The 23,289-nt window shown below is 41.8% G+C and overlaps 1 protein-coding gene across 1 annotated transcript; it reads left to right on the top strand.

Annotated features, from left to right (window-relative positions):
- Nucleotides 1-2,336: 2,336 nt before the first annotated feature.
- LOC126355336 (mucin-5AC-like) lies at nt 2,337-4,238 on the top strand. The gene has a single exon (XM_050005631.1). It carries the CDS (start codon nt 2,337-2,339, stop codon nt 4,236-4,238), a length of 1,902 nt encoding a protein of 633 aa, XP_049861588.1.
- Nucleotides 4,239-23,289: the final 19,051 nt, after the last annotated feature.

The raw sequence follows: 23,289 nt of genomic DNA on the forward strand, positions 1-23,289 counted from the left end.
AGGAATGGCCAGAGAAGACAACGGATTTACTTATATACACAATAGCTTCTTACCAGAACAGGTTTGATGACAAACAACAGCGAAAAAACTTGAATAGATACCCCCTAAATTTGTCAGTACCAACCATGTTCAAAATTTCGAAAGCAAGTGAGTTCAGTACTCCAGTCACAAATCCTTACGAGAGCAGATTTCATAAAGAAATCAAAGAAATGAAATACACTAAATTTCCTGTAACTAAGCCAATGGCGATATGGTTTACGATCTGGAAAGAACGTAAACTTAAAATGGGAACAAATAAATCCCCTACCTCCAGATTAATTATAAATATGCAAAACCAACATCGTAAAAAGGAATGGCCAGAGAAGACAACGGATTTATTTTTATCCGCAACAGCTTCTTACCAGAACATTTTTGATGACAAACGACAACGAAAAATTTTGAAGGAATACCCTCTATTGTCAGTACCAACCATGTTCACAGTTTCGAAAGCGAGGGAGGTCAGTAGTCCCGTCACAAACGCTTATGAGAGTAGATTTCGTAAAAAAGACAAAGAAATGAAATCTACTAAATTTCCTATAACGAAACCAATGTCTATGTGGTCTACGATTTGGAAGGAACATAAACTCAAAATGGAGACAGATGAATCCTCGACCTCGAGATTAATCACAAATATGCAAAATCGGGATCGTAAAAAGGAATGGCCAGAGAAGACAAAGGATTTATTTATACCCATAACAGCTTCTTCCCAGCACAGATTTGATGACAAACAACAGCGAAAAATATTGAAGGAGTACCCTCTATATTTGTCAGTACCAACCATGTTCACAGTTTCGAAAGCGAGGGAGTTCAGTAGCCCCGTCACAAATGCTTATGAGAGTAGATTTCTCAAAAAAGACAAAGAAATGAAATATACTAAATTTCCTATAACTAAATCGATGTCGACATGGTTTACGACCGGGAAAGAGCATAAACTTAGAACAGACACCAAGAAATCGACAAGTTTAACTTATAATAAACTGAACTCGAAATCATTTACAGATATGCAAAACCAGGAACGTAAAGAGGACCGGTCACCGAAGACAACAGAATTATTTATCCCCACAAAATCTCCTTACTTTAACAGATATCCTCTAAAGCTGTCAACTCCAACCTTGTTCACGATGTCGAAAGTGAATGAGTTCATTACTTCCGCCAAAAATACTTTCCAGAGCATATTTCATAAGAGACCGAAGGAAAGGAAGTCTACTAAATTTACTGAAAAGAAGCTAATGTCGGTGTGGCCTACTATGTGGGACAGACATAAACTTGTCACGGAACGATCAGATGAGACATCAGGTTTGTTTTATCCGATAACGGTTGCTAATGACAGCAAATTACTCCAGGTACCGAAGAGAATGGAATTTACCAGATTTGATCCAACAATACCTATTTCACTGACATTTACAAAAAGGAAGAAACCGGGATTGAAGGCAATATCATCTCGAAATACAATAGCTTCATTTATTCCCGTAACTGCGTTTCATCGAAAAGAGTTTGATAGGATTCCATATGGAAACAAATCACTTCAAACTGTTATAACAAGTCATATCCCGAGGGTGTTTACAAAGTGGAGAGATCAGATTTTCAAAGAACTTCCAGCGAAGACGCTGACTCCATTTATTCCCACAAGGAGATCTTATGTAGGCAGGTTTCATGAAGAGTCTAGCCAAAAGAATACAAAAGTGCCTCCCAAAACTACACTGAATGTGGCATCGTTTGAAAAGCGTTATGGGCAGGGACCTGACAACGAAATGAGGGATCACATACCAGGATTATTTCATCGCGTGACTAATTGGTATCAAGGAAACAAGAAACCAACTAGCACTAATGTAACGAGACTCTCCGATGGGAACAAATCTCACGAAGTATCTACACAAAACAAAATGTACAGGCCTGTACTAGTATTGCCGAACCAGACATTTTTTAAAAGACGATATGGACAAGAAGGAAAGAACGGAGTGAAAACTCGTATAACGGGATTATTTCACCCTGTGACACATTCCTATCAAAGTAAACAACAGGCGGCACAAACGAAAAGGAAAGTAACTAGCGAGTATGTAACAGTGCCGATATTCAGCTTTTTTACGAAATGGAAAGAAAAGAAATTGAGAGCGAAACTGCCACTGACGACATATACTCCCCCAACAGATTCACATGAAACAACGTTCCGCAATATACCAAATCAAGGCAGATCCACTAAATTGCACCTAACGAAGACAGGCTGGATGTTTCAACAATTTCCACAAAACATTCCGAAATGTACCATACGACACACAACTGACACATTGACAAATGAGATGTCAACGAGTGAAGTGCACTATTCGGAACCAGCATCAGAGAGTTCACTTGCAGAAACTTTTTACATAGATGAAGACTTGTCAACGAGTGAAACACAATATCTTTACATAGATGAAGACTTGTCAACGAGTGAAACACAATATCCGGAATCACCATCTGAGGGTACACGCGCAGAAACTTTTTACACAGATGAAGACTTGTCAACGAATGAAACACAATTTTCAGAACCACCATCCGAGAGCACACACGCAGAAACTTTTTACATAGATGAAGACTTGTCAACGAATGAAACACAATTTTCAGAACCACCATCCGAGAGTACACCCGCAGAAACGTTTTACATAGATGAAGATTTGTCAACGAGTCAAACACAATATCCGGAACGACCATATGAGGGTACACGCGCAGAAACTTTTTACATAGATGAAGACTTGTCAACAAGTGAAACACAATATTCGGAGCCCCCATCCGAGAGTACACGGGCAGAAACTTTTTACATAGGTGAAGACTTGACAACGAGTGAAACCCCATATTCAGAACAACCATTGTTTGGTACAGGCGTCCAGACTTTTTACATAGGCAATGACTTGACTTGTCCAGCTTGGTCGACCCAGACAAAGGCCGCTATCTCCGATAGCAGTATTCAAGATATTATTCGTGATGACAGCACTTCTTCAGTTCCGAGAGCAGACACCAGCGATACGTCAGAATATATTACGCTAGATGTCACGTCCCATGGGAAACCCTCATATTCCACGTCGACAGAACTTCTCAGTCATGGTGAATATCCTACAATAGAGGCGATAACTACAGATACGTACGACACAGAACAATCAGATGAACCGTTAACGGTAGTTACTGATGGCAATGGGCTACAGACGAATCCTTCTTCAGTAACAGTCTCTACGACTATCGAGGAAATTCATACTTCTAGCATGCGAACAATGACGACTCTTTATTCAATTCAATCAACTGAGTACAACTTACTTGGGGAGGCAAGTACTGTAGTTCCTAGTGATTCCCAAAGCACTGATACTGACTCTACAACATCGAACGTTTCACAGTTCACCATCGAGCCTAGTACACTACCAACTAGTGGTTCCCAAATAACTGAAGAGTCGACTATGGTAAATCAAGAATTCACCATCGAAATTGGTACAGTAGCACCTGATGATTTACAAACAACCACAGAGTTGGCTGTAGTAAATCGTGATTTCGACACTGATTGCCAGAGTACTAACGCTCGCGACGTTGACACTGAGATTTCACTATCGAATGTACCACAATCCCAAGAGTCGACTATGCTACATCAAGATCGCACTGATTGGTCGAGACCCACTGCCCGGAACACTGACACTGAGGTTTCAAATATGAATGTGTCACAATTCAGCAGCAAGACTCTGTATGCCAGAACCGAAGATATCATTCTTGCTTCTTCGACAAACGTAAGTCCTGTTTCAGATTCACTACCATCACCTGGAATAGCCAGTTCATCTTCAAAATCGCCGCTTTCAACACCGTTAGCTCACGAAGTAGCTTATACTACACGTTATAAGGTTCATTCAGTGTCACTTGATGGAGCGCAGCGGAGCTCCGTCAGTGATTGGCCAGTCCCAACTGCTGCCTACAGTGGTACCAAATACTCATCGTCGGATGGGCCGCAACTCGGCGGCAAGGCTGTGGCTACGACTTCTACTTCGAGAAGCCCTGGATCAGTACCACTTCCAACAACAGTCCGGCGTCCGACTGCCGTGACCGAGCACACTAAACAAAGGACGTGCAAAAGGCTGGTGAAAACATCTCCAGGAGACCCAGCCGGCGCTGACTGCCTTACGCCGCCTTTGACACTACGCCGTACTTCGCGTCGACGTCTGAAGATCACAAGGCCTCCAGCTGCCTGAAACTTCTTCAGCTTTCTGAAAACCCTCTGTGGCTACAGGTCCCAGTGTTACGGGGGTGATTTCTGGAATGGCGAATTCACGCACGCATCCCTTAAGGTTCTCCTTGCATTGTGAAAGTTCCTCTAAATTTAGAGCGTAGTAAACATAAAGATTATTTCCTTGCACAGAGCATTTTTGAGCTTTCGTCTCGACGATTACCGGATACCATCGTCGTAGCAGTCATATCACAGAAGGGATCCACTTTTACGTTCTGATTTTGTATTTTCCAACCTATTTGTACTTGATCGTAGTGAGTACCTAGAATTCACGCAAAGGTAACTAAATTCATCTTTGCTATAGGAAAACTGTTGGGCAGCGGCATACAGAAAGGTGAAGCGCTATACAATGCTGTGAGGCCCTTATCACCCTTCAGATCAGGAAGAGAAAATTAATATGACGAAGAATTGTTAGCTGCATACTGATTTTACACGTTGGACTATAGTCTAGTTCCTGTTTGATTCTTAAATGTACGTAGTTTTATCCGTTGTCTATCGCAAGATGTAGAATCTAAGTGAAAAGAAGATAAAATTTCAGTAAAAAATACTTGTGTCCCCACTGAACTCTAGTCCTTACAAATAATGACTAAAATATAGAATTTTTAGCTTATAATTGAGGCGTCAATGACTTAACGTTGCTAAAAGTGAATATAGACTTTCGTGAAATGTCGATAACGCTCGCATGTGAAATTAAATGCCTTATTTATTTATCCACAGGCAAATTTCTCTTCGGCTCTAGTTTATTCGAACAGGATCCTGTAGTTGTAGACGTGGAACATTTTGCAACATGTTATAAACAGGAATGCAATTTTCTGTAGTAGTCAGTAAATAAATGAAATTTGCACTTACGTATTTCTAAACTGTATCTTTGGTTTCTCTCCATTCCAATTCTGTATGCGTGTTTAACTAATATTTTCAATTATCTCAGAGGATGAGGCCAAGATAAACTTTGCCCATATCGCATAACAGGTTAATAGCGAGCAGCTGCCACGGTGCTACCAGTCACTGACTTTAGTTTTCAGTTTCAGGAGTGGCAACTTCGTTCCCGTTCAGTTGGTGAAATGTGCAACTGAAACACGGATTCTGTTATGTTCCTGAAATGAATCGCTGTAGGTAATCATCAACTCTAACAGAGGAGAGCCTCTAGTATTTCTGCTCATTCTGATCTAACCGCAGAAAGCAGTAGCTGCACGAGAAGTGTTGGTCTGTAGGTCCCTAGTGTGATAAGAACCTAGCCGACAACAATTTCCGTAACAGAGAATGCTCGTCCTTGCAGATCTGATATAGAGAAGGTGAACATGATGTTAGTAAACTACAGGAGTATCCAAGGAGAAAAACGTATTATTGTGGAAGATACTGTGCTGTTACAGATGTCTAGCAGCCGAGCATGTCTGATGAGTGCTTGAATCCTCGCAAAGGTACAGTGACTTTGAGTTTTGATGGGCATTTAGTCACCTACCAGTAAACCCTCGAAGCTGTGAAGAACAAAGTGCAAAACAGCTTACAAATTAGTTAATGTGTTAAGTGTCTGCTTTAAGCATTTAAGCGAGGAATAGTTTAGGAAAGTATGATAGTAAGCTTTGCGCTTATGTTTGTTAGCGGTCGCTAACTGCTTTCATATGAGTGTAAACTGTGTAATTTGCGTTGCGTTTTAAACAAAACCTGCTTTTCCGCGCATTTCAGTGTATGTGACGTCATGTTCCCTGAACTATGCTTCATACAATGCTTCATACAATGTAGGTTCATTCGGTGACATGTGGAGATACTGAATAGAAAGTGTATCGCGAATACAGAAAATCGTAAGGAAGTAATAAATTAAAAAGTCATGTCTGATGTTTTACTGTGCGCCATTTAGCAAACGCTAGCTGTTCGCGCATCTAAATATTTATGACTGTAAATTATCAATATTTATGACTGTAAATTATGTGTCGGACAGTGATATAATTCTGCAGGTACACTGAGTGTTGTATATGGATACTGTCTGCAAACTGTGTTAAGAATGGAGTTAGTAGTGAAAAAGTAATAAATTAAACGTCATTCCTCATGTTGCCATTTTACTTCACGAGTAGCTGAAATGTAAGGGATAAACTTTTTTCTTTTCAATTGGGCCTTTATACAGGCGCTGATACCATGCAATTGAGTGCCCCACAAACCAAACATCATCATCAAAACGATTGCTTTTGGAGGATACACCAATACTAAACTTAGTATTTCAGCTTGGGTGCCACCTAGTACATCTGAACCAATTGTGGCACTGAACTTTAAATGTACTCATTTCATGTACTCCATAAGCATTGTTGCAACAATAAACTTTAAATGAATTGGAAGCCCCAAAATGGGTGCAATAATTTTTTCTGGCATCGCAGATCAGGACTATCGGTACTCATGGTTGAAGATAGTGAAAAGTGACGTATCTGAGACCCAAGGCAACTTTAGCTTTGCTCATGCCTGCCCCCCTGCGCCCCTTTCCACTGATCTCATTCAGTTTCTTGTTTAATCATCACCCCAGGACTCCTCCCACCCATCCTTGTTAGTTCACTGTATTTGAATGTGCCAATAGTTCAGAATTGCGATATAAATTAATTTCATTGATTGTTGAGTGTTTTAGGGAAGCATAACTTTATCTGTTACGACAAGAATCCATTAAAATACGAATTCCAAACTCCAACCCAACCGATATGCCTAAACTTTTAATTTGTCAAAAAAATTACAAATTAAATAGAAGGTTAATAATTAATTTTATATGATGTAACTGAAAACATGGAACAATACACTTCATAGTCGCACTGTACGCAATAATAATGTGATGTCGGAGGTAACTTTACGATTTTGCAACTATAGAAATCACGTGGTTTTGAGGAAGGAATTCATCGAGCCATGTTTGGAGTGCATTTTCACCCAGAAAGGAAGTTCCTTGAAGATTATTTAATAGGGAGCAGAAAAAGTGAAAATCTGAAGGCGCAAGATAAGGTGAATAAGGTTGGTGCAGAATGACTTGCCAGCCCATTTCCTGTATAGACTTTACACAGTCTTTGTGGCCATTGTTTTTGTATTGTGTACGTAAGATGTCTCATTTGTTGACAATAAATGACACCTATTCACAGCAATACTTGCTGAGTTAAGAGAAGTGGTATTGATGGAAGCACATGATCATGTACTATCTGGGCACTGTGTGGACACAAAAATCGAAGAGCATTAGGTGGAAGGGTGGCAGTGCATAACTAGTAGAGGACAAGGTAAAGGGATGTAGATGATTATATAAGGAATTACGTACCATGTACACAACAGGTACATCTAAATCATCAACAAGTACCGCTACAGAGGTTAGCAGAGACAACCAAACATTTGGAGGTTAAGGGAATGGATATTTTAGGACCTTTTAGACAGACACCAATGGGAAACCATTGTGTCTGACTATTATCTCACGATATGGTGCAATGATCACGATTCCAAATCAGCAACAAACTATGGTGGTGTAGGCCTTGGCGCATGATTGGTTATTGAAGTTTGGTGTCCATGAGTGAAAACCATGAACAGGGCATTAAGTACATGTCAGAAATGATGAAGCAGTTATGTAACCCACTGCAGGTCTGGAAACTAGGGAGAAGCCTGTTGCTCCCACAAGTTAATGGTAGATCAGTATGTGTACATCATGCTATTGGTAGGATGTTGAGTTTCTATGTCAAGAGTCATCATAACGACTTGAATCTTTACTTGGAATGTGTAATGGCAGCATTGAGTTCTAAAGTGAATACCAACACAGAGCTTTCTCTGTGTGAGATGGTGCATAGGAATTCACTGTTTGGTGTAGTAAAACCGAACACTGGGAGGAATGGGGAGTCAATATGGAACTTGGCAAGGACATTGAAGAAAGTATCCAAACATGTGGTACAGGGAAACAACGAAGCCCTGAAGCATCAAGAAAAGATCGGGAAACCTAGAGGGAAGTTGCCAGAGTATAGAATAGGGCAGTAGATGATGCTATCGTGTTTGTATACCCCAAAGCGTAAGAGGAGGAAGTACATTACATGGCTGTACATGGGGACTGAGACGATGTTACCCGTAAATGTGAAACTTTGATTACTAGCACGAACAACTTCAGTTCATGTCTGGTGCTACAACAATTTTGTGGCACTCTGGATTCGTTGGAACAAGTATCAACACTGACTGCTAAGAAAAGAGGCTGCACCATCCACATGTGAGATACGGTACAAGATAAGGTCGTGAAAATATGAAAAGTAGTGTGTGAGGTTACTGTGGATTGTAACATTGGTCAGGATGTTATTGTTGTGCGGCTAGGGAGGACTCATGGTAATTCCATTGTGTAGGTAGGAAGGACAGCCGGTAATTCAAACAGAGTGTGATTTCATTTGTATAGGGAGTATTGTTGCTGTAATTATTGTTATTTATTTTCTTACCTCAGTAGTGTAATCAGTCTGAGAGGGTTTCGTCTTTTCAGTTGAGGAAGTATACTGCAGAACATCAGATCTTTGAAAAGCGATAAGGGGAGTAATTACAGCTTCCTTTTTCCAGGTTGTTGCATGCCAGTGATTGGAGTAGGGGACGTCATAATCCTGGGACAGTGGCATTGTGGGATCAGCAATTAGAAGGTGCACAGTTATTCACTAGCCAAGAATTTGCTATTCTCAACAGTCACTGACATACCCTAAGGCCGAAATATGATAGAGGAACATGAGAAAAGAGGTGCTGAGGTTGGAAGAAACATTTTGGAAGTCAGGTTGAGAGACAGAGAAGAAGTGATTGTTCGGAGAAGTATTCAGTGGTCGTATGCTGGTGGGATGGTATTGAAAATGGTACTCAGGACTGTCAACACCAGTGATATCGGAGAGCTGAATTACACTAAGCGAGATTGTGGATAACAACAGCATGGTTAAAGAATGGCACACTATGCAACTTCCAAACTTGAAGCAGAGTTTGCCAAACAACACACATACATTGCACAAGTTGACACCAGAGGTAAAGAAGTACGCAAGGTCGATGGTTCACTTAGTGAACCGGGACCTGGTGGCTATACAGATCCAGCTGAATCCGCTGGGCTTGAGTGCGGCGCTTAAAGGCTCAAATGGCTCTGAGCACTATGGGATTTAACATCTGAGGTCATTAGTCACCTAGAACTTAGAACTACTTAAACTTAAGTAACCTAAGGACGACACACACATCCATGCCCGAGGCAGGATTCGAACCTGCGCGCGGTTCCAGACTGTAGCGCCTAGAACCGCTCGGCCACTCTGGCCGGAGCGCTTAAAGGTTTTTTAAGGCCGAAAGCACTGACGCTGAAGCAGTACCTGGTTGGTTTACAAAAGGTTTCAGAGGAGTTACCAACAGACCTAGGACTCATCGCCACGCCAAGAAAACAGAATCTACCACTGTACTACTACATAGCGACAGTCCAAGTCAGGACAGACCAAGCAAACCTCTATGCACTGTTTCAGTTTCTGTCCAAATGACCATACACGAAATAAATGTTTCATCATCCATCCTTATCCTGTAAAGTGAGGAGCCTCTGGAAAATATGTACAGGTAAGGACAAAGCAGGTAATGCTGATGTCCAAGGATGGGGAAAGGCATGCCTTAACGACGATGGAAGAACTCCACGTTGTCAAATGGACCAGGTTGTTATATGTCGGACTCAGGTGATCCAGGGTGGCACAGACACGTACAGTATTCATTTACTTTTAGACTATGTGGACAGCCAGGGATACCTGTAGAACGTCCTGGAGCCACAACCCTATTTTCAATGAGCAGTGCTACATTGCATCTACTCTGTGTACGATGCCATAATAGTGGAAGCAACTGCTATGGGTAGGAAGAGTTACAGGTTTAATATGACTGGAAGTACAAGGTAGTGGGTTGCTGTTCAATGAGACAAATTGTGGCATTATGAGGTCGACATTCCACCTACCAGCCATTCTTGCTGTGTCATCAGGATGAACATAACTCAGCCACTGACAGGATAAACAGCAAGAGGAGCTCCAAACATGAAAGCTGACTTCCCCCAGTAGTACTCTAGAGCCTGACTGCATCCTCTCCCAGTACCAAATCATAGCAAAACAGGAGAGATGTATTTCTGTAGAACGGATGCTTCAGCAAGTTCAGCAAACCAGGATAACCAACGTCATAGAACTGTGACCATGAATGTCACGATATGCAGCACCATGTTAGCTTTGGCTTTGTTGTCTGCAGTCTTCATCTATCTTAGGCAGTGAGCTGCCCATCAGTGTGTCCCTCCGGTACATCACTACAAGGAGAGAGCACTACCTGTCGAGCACAAGATAGAACTATGACCATTTGCTGAGAAAAAAGATTTGGTAATAAAGGATGTTGAGAGAGGAAGAATCCCCCAGTAACATTGGTAATTTGTTACATGAAAGGTCAGTTAAGTAAATTAGGTATACACCCTGTTCTAACAGATGTTAGGACTTTGCTAAGTGAATCAATATATTGTTAAGTAGTTGTTATGGGATGGCAAACGAGAATGAAAAATCTGGTAACAACAATCCGTTAGTTTTAAGTGGTCATTTAAAGAAATTTTTGGCCAGGGAAAAACTAGAAAAGCCAGTGGATTAATACCATAGGTTTAATACGCAGTCAGTGAACAATTGATTAAAACTGGCTATTTTTAAGGAAACTATACTGTACACAGTTACAAATTTGAGGATATATGAATCTTTGTAGAATTATCCTGAGCTATGATTCAGAGACTATATCTACCAGAGATGAGAGGAGTCTAGCACTGTGCCACTAGTCTTTGGCGCTACTGAATAAAATAGTGATGCCACCATGGCTTTGTAACGGGCTATGTGAATGGGTAGGCATGCAGCCGCTCAGACATTACGTCAGAAGTAGCAACACTGATGGTCGATTGCCACACTGGGAGACAGATAATAACAACTACACAGCACAATGGCGAAACAACTGCAGCATTGATAGGCTGGTTACTATACAACCAAGCCATGGGCTTGTTATGGCTTCGTGGTAGAAAGGGGCACTTTGGCAAAACAAGTACGCACCGAGCCAATATAAACATTCCTCATTTTTTGCCAAAGATATCGTAGTCTGCCAGCCACCATCTACAAGGAGAGGCCTGAGACAGTCTATGAGCCAATACAACACAACACTTGGCCTCATCCAACTGCAGGCCTGCTGCTAGCTATGTTTAATATTGCAGGGAAGCGTGGAGGGTAAAAGTCGTAGAGGGAGACAAAGAGATGAATACACTAAGCAGATTCAGAAGGATGTAGGTTGCAGTAGTTACGCGGAGATGAAGAGGCTTGCACAGGATAGAGTAGCATGGAGAACTGCATCAAACTAGTCTTTGGACTGAAGGCCACAACAGCAACAACGAAAACTGCTAGCTCTAAGTACAATACTCTGGACTTAGCGAACTCCAGCCAGAGAGCCACGACCAGACTCACTCCAGTTGGATCTAGCCATTTGCCCTGGAGGTCAGCCATTCGAGAGCAGGGCAGTGCAGCCACTCAGTCACCTGTATCCTGTGCAGTCATACTGATGCTGTACGCCTCGACTCGCAGGGATGGGCAGTACTGCTGAGCGTTGTCTTCCTGTACGAGGACCAAGGCGGGATTCTGCGCCCCCCCCCCCCCCCTATAGGGGGGTAGGTTTAATGAGTGGTCAGTTTTCGCACAGAGAGTTGAGCGCTTTAAAATATTAACTTTTTACCTGAAATATTTTTTCTTACGATGCGTGTTTTGCGAGATATTTATTTGTTCGAAGTTGCAACAAAAACGCTGTATACATTTCTACACACATGGCCACAATCTCAGGTTCGTAATGGGTTCATATTCTTCCGACAAGGTTTGAAATCCACTTCTCCAGATGCGGTGTGTAGGTCTACCTTGTCACTTTGAATGCTCTGAAAGAACATTCAAGCAATGTTTCATATACAATTTGCCTCTCTTCGCTGCGCTCACAATGATAGGAGAACTTCCAACCCTATTGGTGCAGCAGTACTCCATTTTGGCCCCAATCAGTTTTGACCTGAAACAGTATGCACCAGTGTCATCAAAGCAGATGAAACCCTGCTGGTCGCTCTCAGGGAATTTTAATTAGTTTCTGAGACGCGAAGAAACTTTGCTCCTGCCATTGATTATTCCAGGCCTCTTCCCTGTTGAAATGACTGTTCTGCAGACTGACTGCTGTGAACTAGTATAGTTTTCTAGACCACACTTACTGCGATTCTGATAATGAAAATCCAGAATGAATTTGTCTGAGTTCGTTAAATTCTTGTTAATACAAATATTTACTATTAAAAAACAGTCTTGATCACAAATAATAATTTGTGATCAAGACTGTTTTTGATAGTAAATATTTGTAACAATATTGGTCACTGTTCACTCCCACAATGTATACAAAAGTAATCTTGTTAATACGTTCAGGAAATACTGTGGTCCACTTATACTTAGCGACCTGTGCTTGTTTGTGAGTGAATACATCCTGTCATGAAGTGCATTGCTGTGGCCCCTGTTCAGGTGGAACAGCAGTAGTCTACGATTGAGTATCGAAGAGCTAAAGCTGATAATCTGAGGACTGTTGCGATGGCCTCCAGGTGGTTCCTTTTAACTTCTGAACGATATTGTTCCGAGTTTTGATTTTAGCTGCGACATTCTGGAGATGGTTTTGTGTATCAATTATCTGCCTAGGCTTGCACCTAGGTGTTTTGGAGTATTTCAGTATTGGAGAGTCTGATGTCTAAATGTGAAGATAGATTTGTAGTTTGCTTTTTTATTCCATAGGTGGAAAGTAGATACAATGAACGGTTGAGGGTTAGGTTACAGAGAATTATGTTTCAAGTATTCATCACATCCGTCGTCTAGGGGGAGCGTCTTTGAATCATAATCAAATGCCTTTGGTCCCGGGTTCGATACCCGCCACTGCCTCAGTTTTGATAAATAATCAGCATTGGCGGCCGAAGACTTCCGGCATAAGAAGTCAGCCTCATTCTGCCAACGGCTTTGTCAAAGAGGGCGGAGGAGCGGATAGAGGTTCAGGGCACTCTCTTGTCCTAGGGGTGGGAAATTGCCCCTAAAGGCGGAAGAATCAGCAATGATCAACGACATGAAGATGCAGAAGGTAATGGAAACCACTGCATTAAAGACACGTAACTTGTATCCACAGGACATGTGACCTGTAGTTGAAGAAGTGTCATGATGATCTCTCCATTGGCAAAAGATTCCGGAACAGTCCCCCATTCGGATCTCCCGGAGGGGACTGCCAAGGGGGAGGTTACCATGAGAAAAAGATTGAATAATCAACGAAAGGATAACGTTCTACGAGTCGGGGCGTGCAATGTCAGAAGCTTGAATGTGGTAGGGAAACTAGAAAATCTGAAAAGGGAAATGCAAAGGCTCAATCTAGATTTAGTAGGGGTCAGTGAAGTGAAGTGGAAGGAAAACAAGGATTTCTGGTCAGATGAGTATCGGATCATATCAACAGCAGCAGAAAATGGTATAACAGGTGTAGGATTCGTTATGAATAGGAAGGTAGGGCAGAGGGTGTGTTACTGTGAACAGTTCAGTGACCGGGTTGTTCTAATCAGAATCGACAGCAGACCAACACCGACAACTATAGTTCAGGTATACATGCCAACGTCGCAAGCTGAAGATGAACAGATAGAGAAAGTGTATGAGGATATTGAAAGGGTAAAGGGGGACGAAATCTTATAGTCATGGGCGACTGGAATGCAGTTGTAGGGGAAGGAGTAGAAGAAAAGGTTACAGGAGAATATGGGCTTGGGACAAGGAATGAAAGAGGAGAAAGCCTAATTGAGTTCTGTAACAAGTTTCAGCTAGTAATAGCGAATACCCTGTTCAAGAATCACAAGAGGAGGAGGTATACTTGGAAAAGGCCGGGAGATACGGGAAGATTTCAATTAGATTACATCATGGTCAGACAGAGATTCTGAAATCAGATACTGGATTGTAAGCCGTCCCCAGGAGCAGATATAAACTCAGATCACAATATAGTAGTGATGAAGAGTAGGCTGAAGTTCAAGACATTAGTCAGGAAGAATCAATACGCTAAGAAGTGGGATACGGAAGTTCTAAGGAACGACAAGATACGTTTGAAGTTCTCTGACTCTATAGATACAGCAATAAAGAATAGCGCAGTAGGCAGTATAGTTGAAGAGGAATGGACATCTCTAAAAAGGGCCATCACAGAAGTTGGGAAGGAAAACATAGGTACAAAGAAGATAGCTGCGAAGAAACCATGGGTAACAGAAGAAATACTTCAGTTGATTGATGAAAGGAGGAAGTACAAACATGTTCCGGGAAAATCAGGAATACAGAAATACAAGTCGCTGAGGAATGAAACAAATAGGAAGTGCAGGGAGGCTAAGACGAAATGGCTGCAGGAGAAATGTGAAGACATCGAAAAAGATATGATTGTCGGGAGGACAGACTCAGCATACAGGAAAGTCAAAACAACCTTTGGTGACATTAAAAGCAACGGTGGTAACATTAAGAGTGCAACGGGAATTCCACTGTTAAATGCAGAGGAGAGAGCATATAGGTGGAAAGAATACATTGAAAGCCTCTATGAGGGTGAAGATTTGTCTGATGTGATAGAAGAAGAAACAGGAGTCGATTTAGAACAGATAGGGGATCCAGTATTATAATCGGAATTTAAAAGAGCTTTGGAGGACTTATTGTCAAATAAGGCATAAGGGATAGGTAACATTCCATCAGAATTTCTAAAATCATTAGGGGAAGTGGCAACAAAACGACTATTCACGTTGGTGTGTAGAATATATGAGTCTGGCGACATACCATCTGACTTTCGGAAAAGCATCATCCACACAATTCCGAAGACGGCAAGAGCTGACAAGTGCGAGAATTATCGCACAGTCAGCTTAACAGCTCATGCATCGAAGCTGCTTAAAAGAATAATATACAGAAGAATGGAAAAGCAAATTGAGAATGCGCTAGGTGACGATCAGTTTGGCTTTAGGAAAAGTAAAGGCACGAGAGAGGCAATTCTGACGTTACGGCTAATAATGGAAGCAAGGCTAAAGAAAAATCAAGACACGTTCATAGGATTTATCGACCTGGAAAAAGCGTTCGACAATATAAAATGGTGCAAGCTCTTCAAGATTCTGAAAAAAAGTAGTGTTAAGCTATAGGGAGAGACGGGTCATATACAATATGTACAACAACCAAGAGGGCATAATAAGAGTGAACGATCAAGAACGAAGTGCTCGCATTAAGAAGGGTGTAAGACAAGGCTGTAGCCTTTCGCCCCTACTCTTCAATCTGTACATCGAGGAAGCAATGATGGAAATAAAAGAAAGGTTCAGGAGTGGAATTAAAATACAAGGTGAAAGGATATCAATGATACGATTCGCTGATGACATTGCTATCCTGAGTGAAAGTGGAGAAGAATTAAATGATCTGCTGAACGGAATGAACAGTCTAATGAGTACACAGTATGGTTTGAGAGTAAATCGGAGAAAGACGAAGGTAATGAGAAGTAGTAGAAATGAGAAAAGCGAGAAACTTAACATCAGGATTGATGGTCACGAAGTCAATGAAGTTAAGGAATTCTGCTACCTAGGCAGTAAAATAACCAATGACGGACTTAGCAAGGAGGACATCAAAAGCAGACTCGCTATGGCAAAAAAGGCATTTCTGGCCAAGAGAAGTCTACTAATATCAAATACCGGCCTTAATTTGAGGAAGAAATTTCTGAGGATGTACGTCTGGAGTACAGCATTGTATGGTAGTGAAACATGGACTGTGGGAAAACCGGTACAGAAGAGAATCGAAGCATTTGAGATGTGGTGCTATAGACGAATGTTGAATATTAGGTGGACTGATAAGTTAAGGAATGAGGAGGTTCTACGCAGAATCGGAGAGGAAAGGAATATGTGGAAAACACTGTTAAGGAGAAGGGACAGGATGATAGGACATCTGCTAAGACATGAGGGAATGACTTCCATGGTACTAGAAGGAGCTGTAGATGGCAAAAACTGTAGAGGAAGACAGAGATTGGAATATGTCAAGTCAAGCAAATAATTGAGGACGTAGGTTGCAAGTGCTACTCTGAGATGAAGAGGTTAGCACAGAAATTTGTGGCGGGTCGCATCAAACCAGTCAGTAGACTGATGACAAAAAAAAAATCATCCAACATCCTCAGGTCTGAAGCCAGTGTTGCTTCTCTTCTATGTCTTCCTTCCCTAAAGCTTTGATCCTGAGCGATCCAAGCAGTACCATCAGCATAAATAAATCTACTGGACTTTGTTTCTGGAAGGTCGTATGTATGCAATGGATTTGAGGCAAAATAAAACTTTGTGGGATACTACAATTTATTTTCTGAATTCGACCTCTGAAAACACTTGGACATATCTATCGTTCTGCATGTTGCCCGTTAGAATCGATGAACTGGAGCCTGCGTCTGTCACGCTAGACGGTGCCATAGGCTACAGTTAGGTCTAAGAAGACCCCACTGTTTTTCTCTTATGCCTCTCAAAACCGTTTTAGATATGAGTTTTTATTATCAGTACGCGTTCCTCACAACCCTAGCTTGCCCTATAGGGACCTGCTTGTTGAAGGCCGTGTACATTCTGTTATGAACGACCGTCCTAAGAGCGTGATTGTACCACTGAGGAGAACAACTGAAATGGAATGTAAAATCCCGATGTTTATAGAACCGACTGGTTCATTACTTTTAGAAAATATCTTGACTTATAAGTGTAGAAAATGGATATCGTCTAAATTCAAGTTACGTTTTTGTCTGGTGGTGGTGGTGTTTGCTGTATCCAGCTTTCTGATTAAGGAGGCGCCTTCCTGGTGAAATGAGTAAGTCCAAGAAGTCCAAGACATCTACAGTTTGTTTCCATCTGTTTTGTCTGCTCTCATTCAGTAACTGTAGAAGGTCGGAGGGAGTAGCAGGATCACTGCTGTCTTTGAATTCTTTCAGAAGCATTTTGTTGTCTTCATCCCAGCCAGGAATATATTTGCTGCGGTCAGCACACTAGACTCGCATTCGGGAGAAAGATAGTTCAGATCTGCTTCCGGGCATCCAGATTTTAGATTTTACTTGATTTCCCCAACTCGCTCTTTGGTGGTCCAGATATCACAGGTGGGACATATATATTCATGGCACGAGAGTATGTATATATGACGAAACCTTGTTACAGATCTACTTTGCTAATAAAGCTAATTGGTTTCCTTCTGAAACACATAAACAAAATTTGTGTTGCACTTGTGGAAGTTTAATCGTTGACTCATTCTGCTTTATCAACCTGGGCTTGCCTGAAAATCCTCTAAACATCACCTACACATTCAAGTTAAAGGTTTAAAACAGCGACTGGCTTTCTGGCGACTTTTCTGACAATCTTCTTTTATTATTATTGAATTTTTGTGGTCTCCTGTCAGAAGACTGTGACATCTGGCAACACATTTCATTAAAATAAATTGTCAGTGATGTGTACAACTTCATACAGCAAGGAGTGGGGGCTACAGAGTCGTGCAGCAACAGTCATCGTAGGAAAGCTGGGCAGGAGCAGAAATGATTAGCAAACAAATTCACTCGGCAAACAGAAAAGTTAATTAACTTGTATTTCTACAAGTTTATGAAGACTCGTTACAAATAATGCAGCAAGAAACAGAGTCAAGCTATCACAGTGTCAACAAGGATGAGACTCTGAACTAAAGCACAACCTGTGGTGTCGAATGTGCTACTACGTAATATCTGCACAGCGTCATGCAGCGAAATGGCTCCAAGTGTGTCAGTTGGTTCGGTGCCACTGGCCACAGAGGGCGCTCGTAGCCCAGAACCACGTGAGTGTGGCTCAGCAGGCGCGCACACTGGATCCGCCGCATCCCACATGACCACTCTCAGCATCTGATGGGAAACTTGCAATTCCGTTATCAACTTTAACACTAGTGGGGTGCTATCAAGAAGTGTTGCCAAAGCCAAAGCGTGAGTGAAGCAGATCCCATAACAGAAGGATTAAATACTAACCAAAAAATAGAAGAAAGAAAGTTGTTCAGTCAGTAGACTGGTTTGATTCAGCTATCCATGCTAGTCTATCAAGTCTCTTCATTTCTGCATAGCTGCAGCAGATTATATCTACTTTCATGTGCTTATTTTAGTCGAGCCTTGGTCTCCCTGTACAATTTTTACCTCCCACACCTCCATTAGCAAACTGACAATTCCTTTATGCCTCAGGATGAGTTCTCTCAACCAGTTGATTCTTTTTGGCAAGTTTTGATATAAATTTCTTTTGATTTTATTATGTTTCACTATCTTATTTAAATTAATCTAGTTATGTGTACAGACATAGAAATCTTTAATAACATATTCTTAACTTCTCCACAGAAACACGCACATCAAAAAAAGTTTTGCATCTCCCCAGTTTCCAGAACTGCTGATCATAGATGTTGACTGTGGATATTGTATCACAGACACAGCCCCTTTGACTGTTCAGAGATATTACTAAACCTGCCCAAAGATGTAAACAACCATGCATGAGCAGCGCCTATTAGACGGAGGGGGTCCGACAGCCGATCAGTTCCAGACATTCCACCAGGAAGGAGGTACACGGATCGTGTTGTCTGTAGTTCAACCACTCCTAGACGGTCAATACAACGGTTCGATCTCGTCGTTATTGCTACTTTGTGCCAGGAAGTGTTCTCAACAAGGGAAGTGTCCACATGTCTCAGAGTGAACCAAAGCGATCTTGTCCGGACATGGAGGAGATACAGAGAGACAGGAACTGTCGATGACATGCCTCGCTCAGGCCGCCCAATGTCTACTACTGGAGTGGTACGCATTATGGCTCGGAGGAACCCTGACAGCAACGCCACCATGTTGAATAATGCTTTTCGTGCAGCCACAGGCTGTTGTGTTACGACTCAAACTGTGCGCAATAGGCTGCATGATGCACAGCTTCACTGCAGACGTCCGTGGCGAGGTCTTTCTTTGCAACCAACACACCATACAGGACGGTACAGATGGGCCGAACAACATACCAAATGGACTGCTCAGGATTGGCATCATGTTCTCTGTACCGGTGAGTGTCGCATATGCCTTCAACCACACAATCGTCGGATACGTATTTGGAGGCAACCCGGTGAGGCTGAGTGCCTTAGACACACGGTCCATAGAGAGCACCAAGGTGGGGGTTCCCTGCTGTTTTGGGACGCCGTTGGTGGTCATGGAAGACGTCGTAACGGCTGTACGATACATGAATGCCAACCTCAGACCGAAAGTGCAGCCATAACGGCAGCATATTGACGAGGCATTCATCTTCGTGGACGACAGTTCGCGCCCCAATCATGCACATCTTGTGAATGACTTCAGGATAACGACATCGCCCGACTAGAGCGTCCAACATGTTCTCCAGACATGAACCCTATCGAGCGTGCCTTGGATAGATCGAAAAGGGCTGTTTATGGGCAACGTGACCCACCAACCACTCTGAGGGATCTACGCCGAATCGTCGTTGAGGAGTGGGACAATCTAGACCAGCAGCACCTTGATGAACTGGCGGATTGTATGCCACGACGAATTCAGGCATGCGTCAATGCAAGAGGACATGCTACTGGGTATTAGAGGTACTGATATGTACAGCAATTTGGACCACCATCTCTGAAGGTCTCGCGGTATGGTGGTACAACATGCAGTGTGTAGTTTTCATGAGCAATAAAAAGGGCGGATGTTTGTGTAGATCTCTATTCCAATTTTCTGTACAGGTCCCGGAACTCTCGGAACCGAGGAGATGGAAAACATTTTTTAATCTGTGTATTTAATATTCTAAGAAATGTATTATTTTCTCAGCATCAGCTTAAAATTAGAGATTAATTGTGAGATGTAAGTAAATACTGGGTCAAACGCCAAAAAGTGAGTTAGATATAGTCAACTAAATGTGTATTCCAGCTATAGGAAAGCAGTATAAAATTTGGGGATCACGACACCAACGCAAAAAGTATACAGGTTTCATTCTACGTCAGTAGGATTAAGAAAAAATGATTTCAAAAATGAAACTTTGCGTACGCAATGGTTTTAACATAAATAACGAAACAAGCGCCATTATACCGATTTTCACTCATTTTACAAATGGAATAATTTTAGCTAAATCAATTCTCTTTTCCTCAAACAACCTAGGTCCACAGTGAAGTGTTTCCAAGTGCACCAGTTGAACATTAGAAGGCTTCACCTTCCTCTTCAAGATATAACGTTCCTTGGAATCTTCAATTGCATTGAGAGCTGATCGAGCCTGCAGTACTCCGAGCCGCCCTGCAGTCTGTGTGATCCACTATGCTTTTGCAATACGCACATTGGTGAAATTCATATTTTTTCAGAGGCTGACTTAAGGTATTAAAAGTCTCTTTTTCGCTGCGTATGGTATTGTGTGCGTAGGTACAGTGATGAGGTTAACAAAATATTTCGGAAATTCACACAGTCTCTCAATATGAACAAAATCACGATCGCAAGACATAAATGAGTGTCCTCTCAGCTAAAACTTGTATTCTTCTTTCGTAAGGCAGCCATTTTCTCTTAAGTAAGTAAATGATTCGGTGCAAGTACTTAACTATAACCTCATAATCAGAACAATGATTGTTGTCGATACGAAATTTGTTTCAATAATAAATTAAACTCAATGAAATACTTTAACATTATTTACGTTGATTCCAAGCCTTATAATAAATGTTAACATGGTAGTTAAGGTCAATTCATCGGAGGTGAGGCTATCACCTGGAGTGCCCCAGAGAGGCGTGGTAGGTCCGCTGTTGTTTTCTATCTACATAAATGATCTTTTGGATAGGGTGGATAGCAATGTGCGGCTGTTTGCTGTTGATGGTGTGGTGTACGGGAAGGTGTCGTCGTTGAGTGACTGTAGGAGGATACAAGATGACTCGGACAGGATTTGTGATTGGTGTAAGGAATGGCAGCTAACTCTAAATATAGATAAATGTAAATTAATGCAGATAAATAGGAAAAAGAATCCCGTAATGTTTGAATACTCCATTAGTGGTGTAGCGCTTGACACAGTCACGTCGATTAAATATTTGGGCGTAACATTGCTGAGCGATATGAAGTGGGACAAGCATGTAATGGTAGTTGTGGGGAAGGCGGATAGTCGTCTTCGGTTCATTGGTACAATTTTGGGAAGATGTGGTTCCTCTGTAAAAGAGACTGCTTATAAAACACTAATACGACCTATTCTTGAGTACTGCTCGAGCGTATGGGATCCCTATCAGGTCAGATTGAGGGAGGACATAGAAGCAATTCAGAGGCGGGCTGATAGATTTGTTACTGGTAGGTTTGACCACCACGCAAGTGTTACGGAAATGCTTCAGGAACTCGGGTGGGAGTCTCTAGAGGAAAGGAGGCGTTCCTTTCGTGAATCGCTACTGAGGAAATGTAGAGAACCAGCATTTGAGGCTGACTGCAGTACAATTTTACTGCCGCCAACTTACATTTCGCGGAAAGACCACAAAGATAAAATAAGAGAGATTAGGGCTCGTACAGGGGCATATAGGCAGTCATTTTTCCTTCGTTCTGTTTAGGAGTGGAACAGGGAGAGAAGATGCTTGTTGTGGTACGAGGTACCCTCCGCCACGCATCGTATGGTGGATTGCGGAGTATGTATGTTTGTAGCTGTAGCTATCTGGGATTGGTAGCCTCCTTAGCTGAAACCACAATATTGTCTTTTCGAGGATATTCTTTTTCTTGTCTGCCTAGTTTCTTCCTTTCACTTTAACCGCTACACCTCTCGTCCTCCGTTTTGGTGCAGTTTCCCTATTGCTGCAAATAAACCATAAAGCTACTTCACTTGTAGGCAATTCACACAGCTGCTCACCAAGACACTAACAGTGAGTTGGAGCATGACTCATTATTTGAACATCGTTGTTGGTCTTAGACACTAATGCTATCTTCTAGTCAGCTGTAACCACTGTTTCCCGCTAGTCTGGTGCTTGTGTCAGAATGTATGTCATTGGCCACGACATTTGCAGCGAAATTTCACCAGCAACTTAAGTTTTCCTTCTTTTTAGCCGCTGGGTAGCCGTGCTGTCGTGGGCGTCTTGCCGGGATTCGCGCGGCTCCCCCCGTCGGAGGTTAGAATCCTCCCTCGGGCATTGGTGTGTGTGTTGTCCTTAGCGTAAGTTCGTTTAAGTTAGATTAAGTAGTGTGTAAGCCTAAGGACCGATGACCTCAGCACTTTGGTCCCATAGGAACTTACCACAAATTTCCAAAATTTCCTTCTTTGGCGCTTGACTCGTTGTTTACTTACACGCCACAACTGAGACTGAAATGGGTGCCTTACACTGTGTCATAGTTTTTACAAGTACCATATATGCTACAGACAATACACTGCATGTGTTTTTGAATGAAATATAACATCTCGAGATTTAAAACCAAAAGCAGAACTTGTGTGATTCTGTTGAAATGTTGCTAAACTCTTCTACTTAATTATGAGGATACTACTGTTTTCATTACATATCTAATGAGTAATCTCAAATGAAACAAGCGATATCTGTTTTAGGATTCCGTACCTTAATCGGTAAACTCTCATAGGATCACTTTGTTATTCGTCTGTAAACGCTCCTTTTTCTCAGTAACGGGTAGAGGTGTCCAAATGAAATTTGTGTAATAGTCGATGCAATCAGAAGATACGGCCATTCATGTCAGACATTTTGAAACACGCAAACTCAGTCATCGAAACTGTAGGATACATTGAGTTGACGTAGGACCGTGAAATTTGGCAAGAAGCAAGGGTTCGCTGTGCAAGTAAATGAAAAAAAATACAAAATTCGTTAATTTATAATAATACCACATAAAAACATTTTTTTTTTAATTTGCTGTCCGTATGTCTGTCTGTCCAAAAAACCCATTTTTCTCAGGGAGGGGTGGAGGTATCAAGTTGAATTTGTGTCAAATATTAAGTTCTGCGAGCCATTGGCGGTGCAAAAATTTTGAACTTCTTAATCAATGCAATCAAAACATTCGGCCATTTACGTCAAATATAC

This window comes from Schistocerca gregaria, chromosome 3 (assembly GCF_023897955.1).
Source record: "Schistocerca gregaria isolate iqSchGreg1 chromosome 3, iqSchGreg1.2, whole genome shotgun sequence".
NCBI classification, from domain to species: domain Eukaryota; kingdom Metazoa; phylum Arthropoda; class Insecta; order Orthoptera; family Acrididae; genus Schistocerca; species Schistocerca gregaria.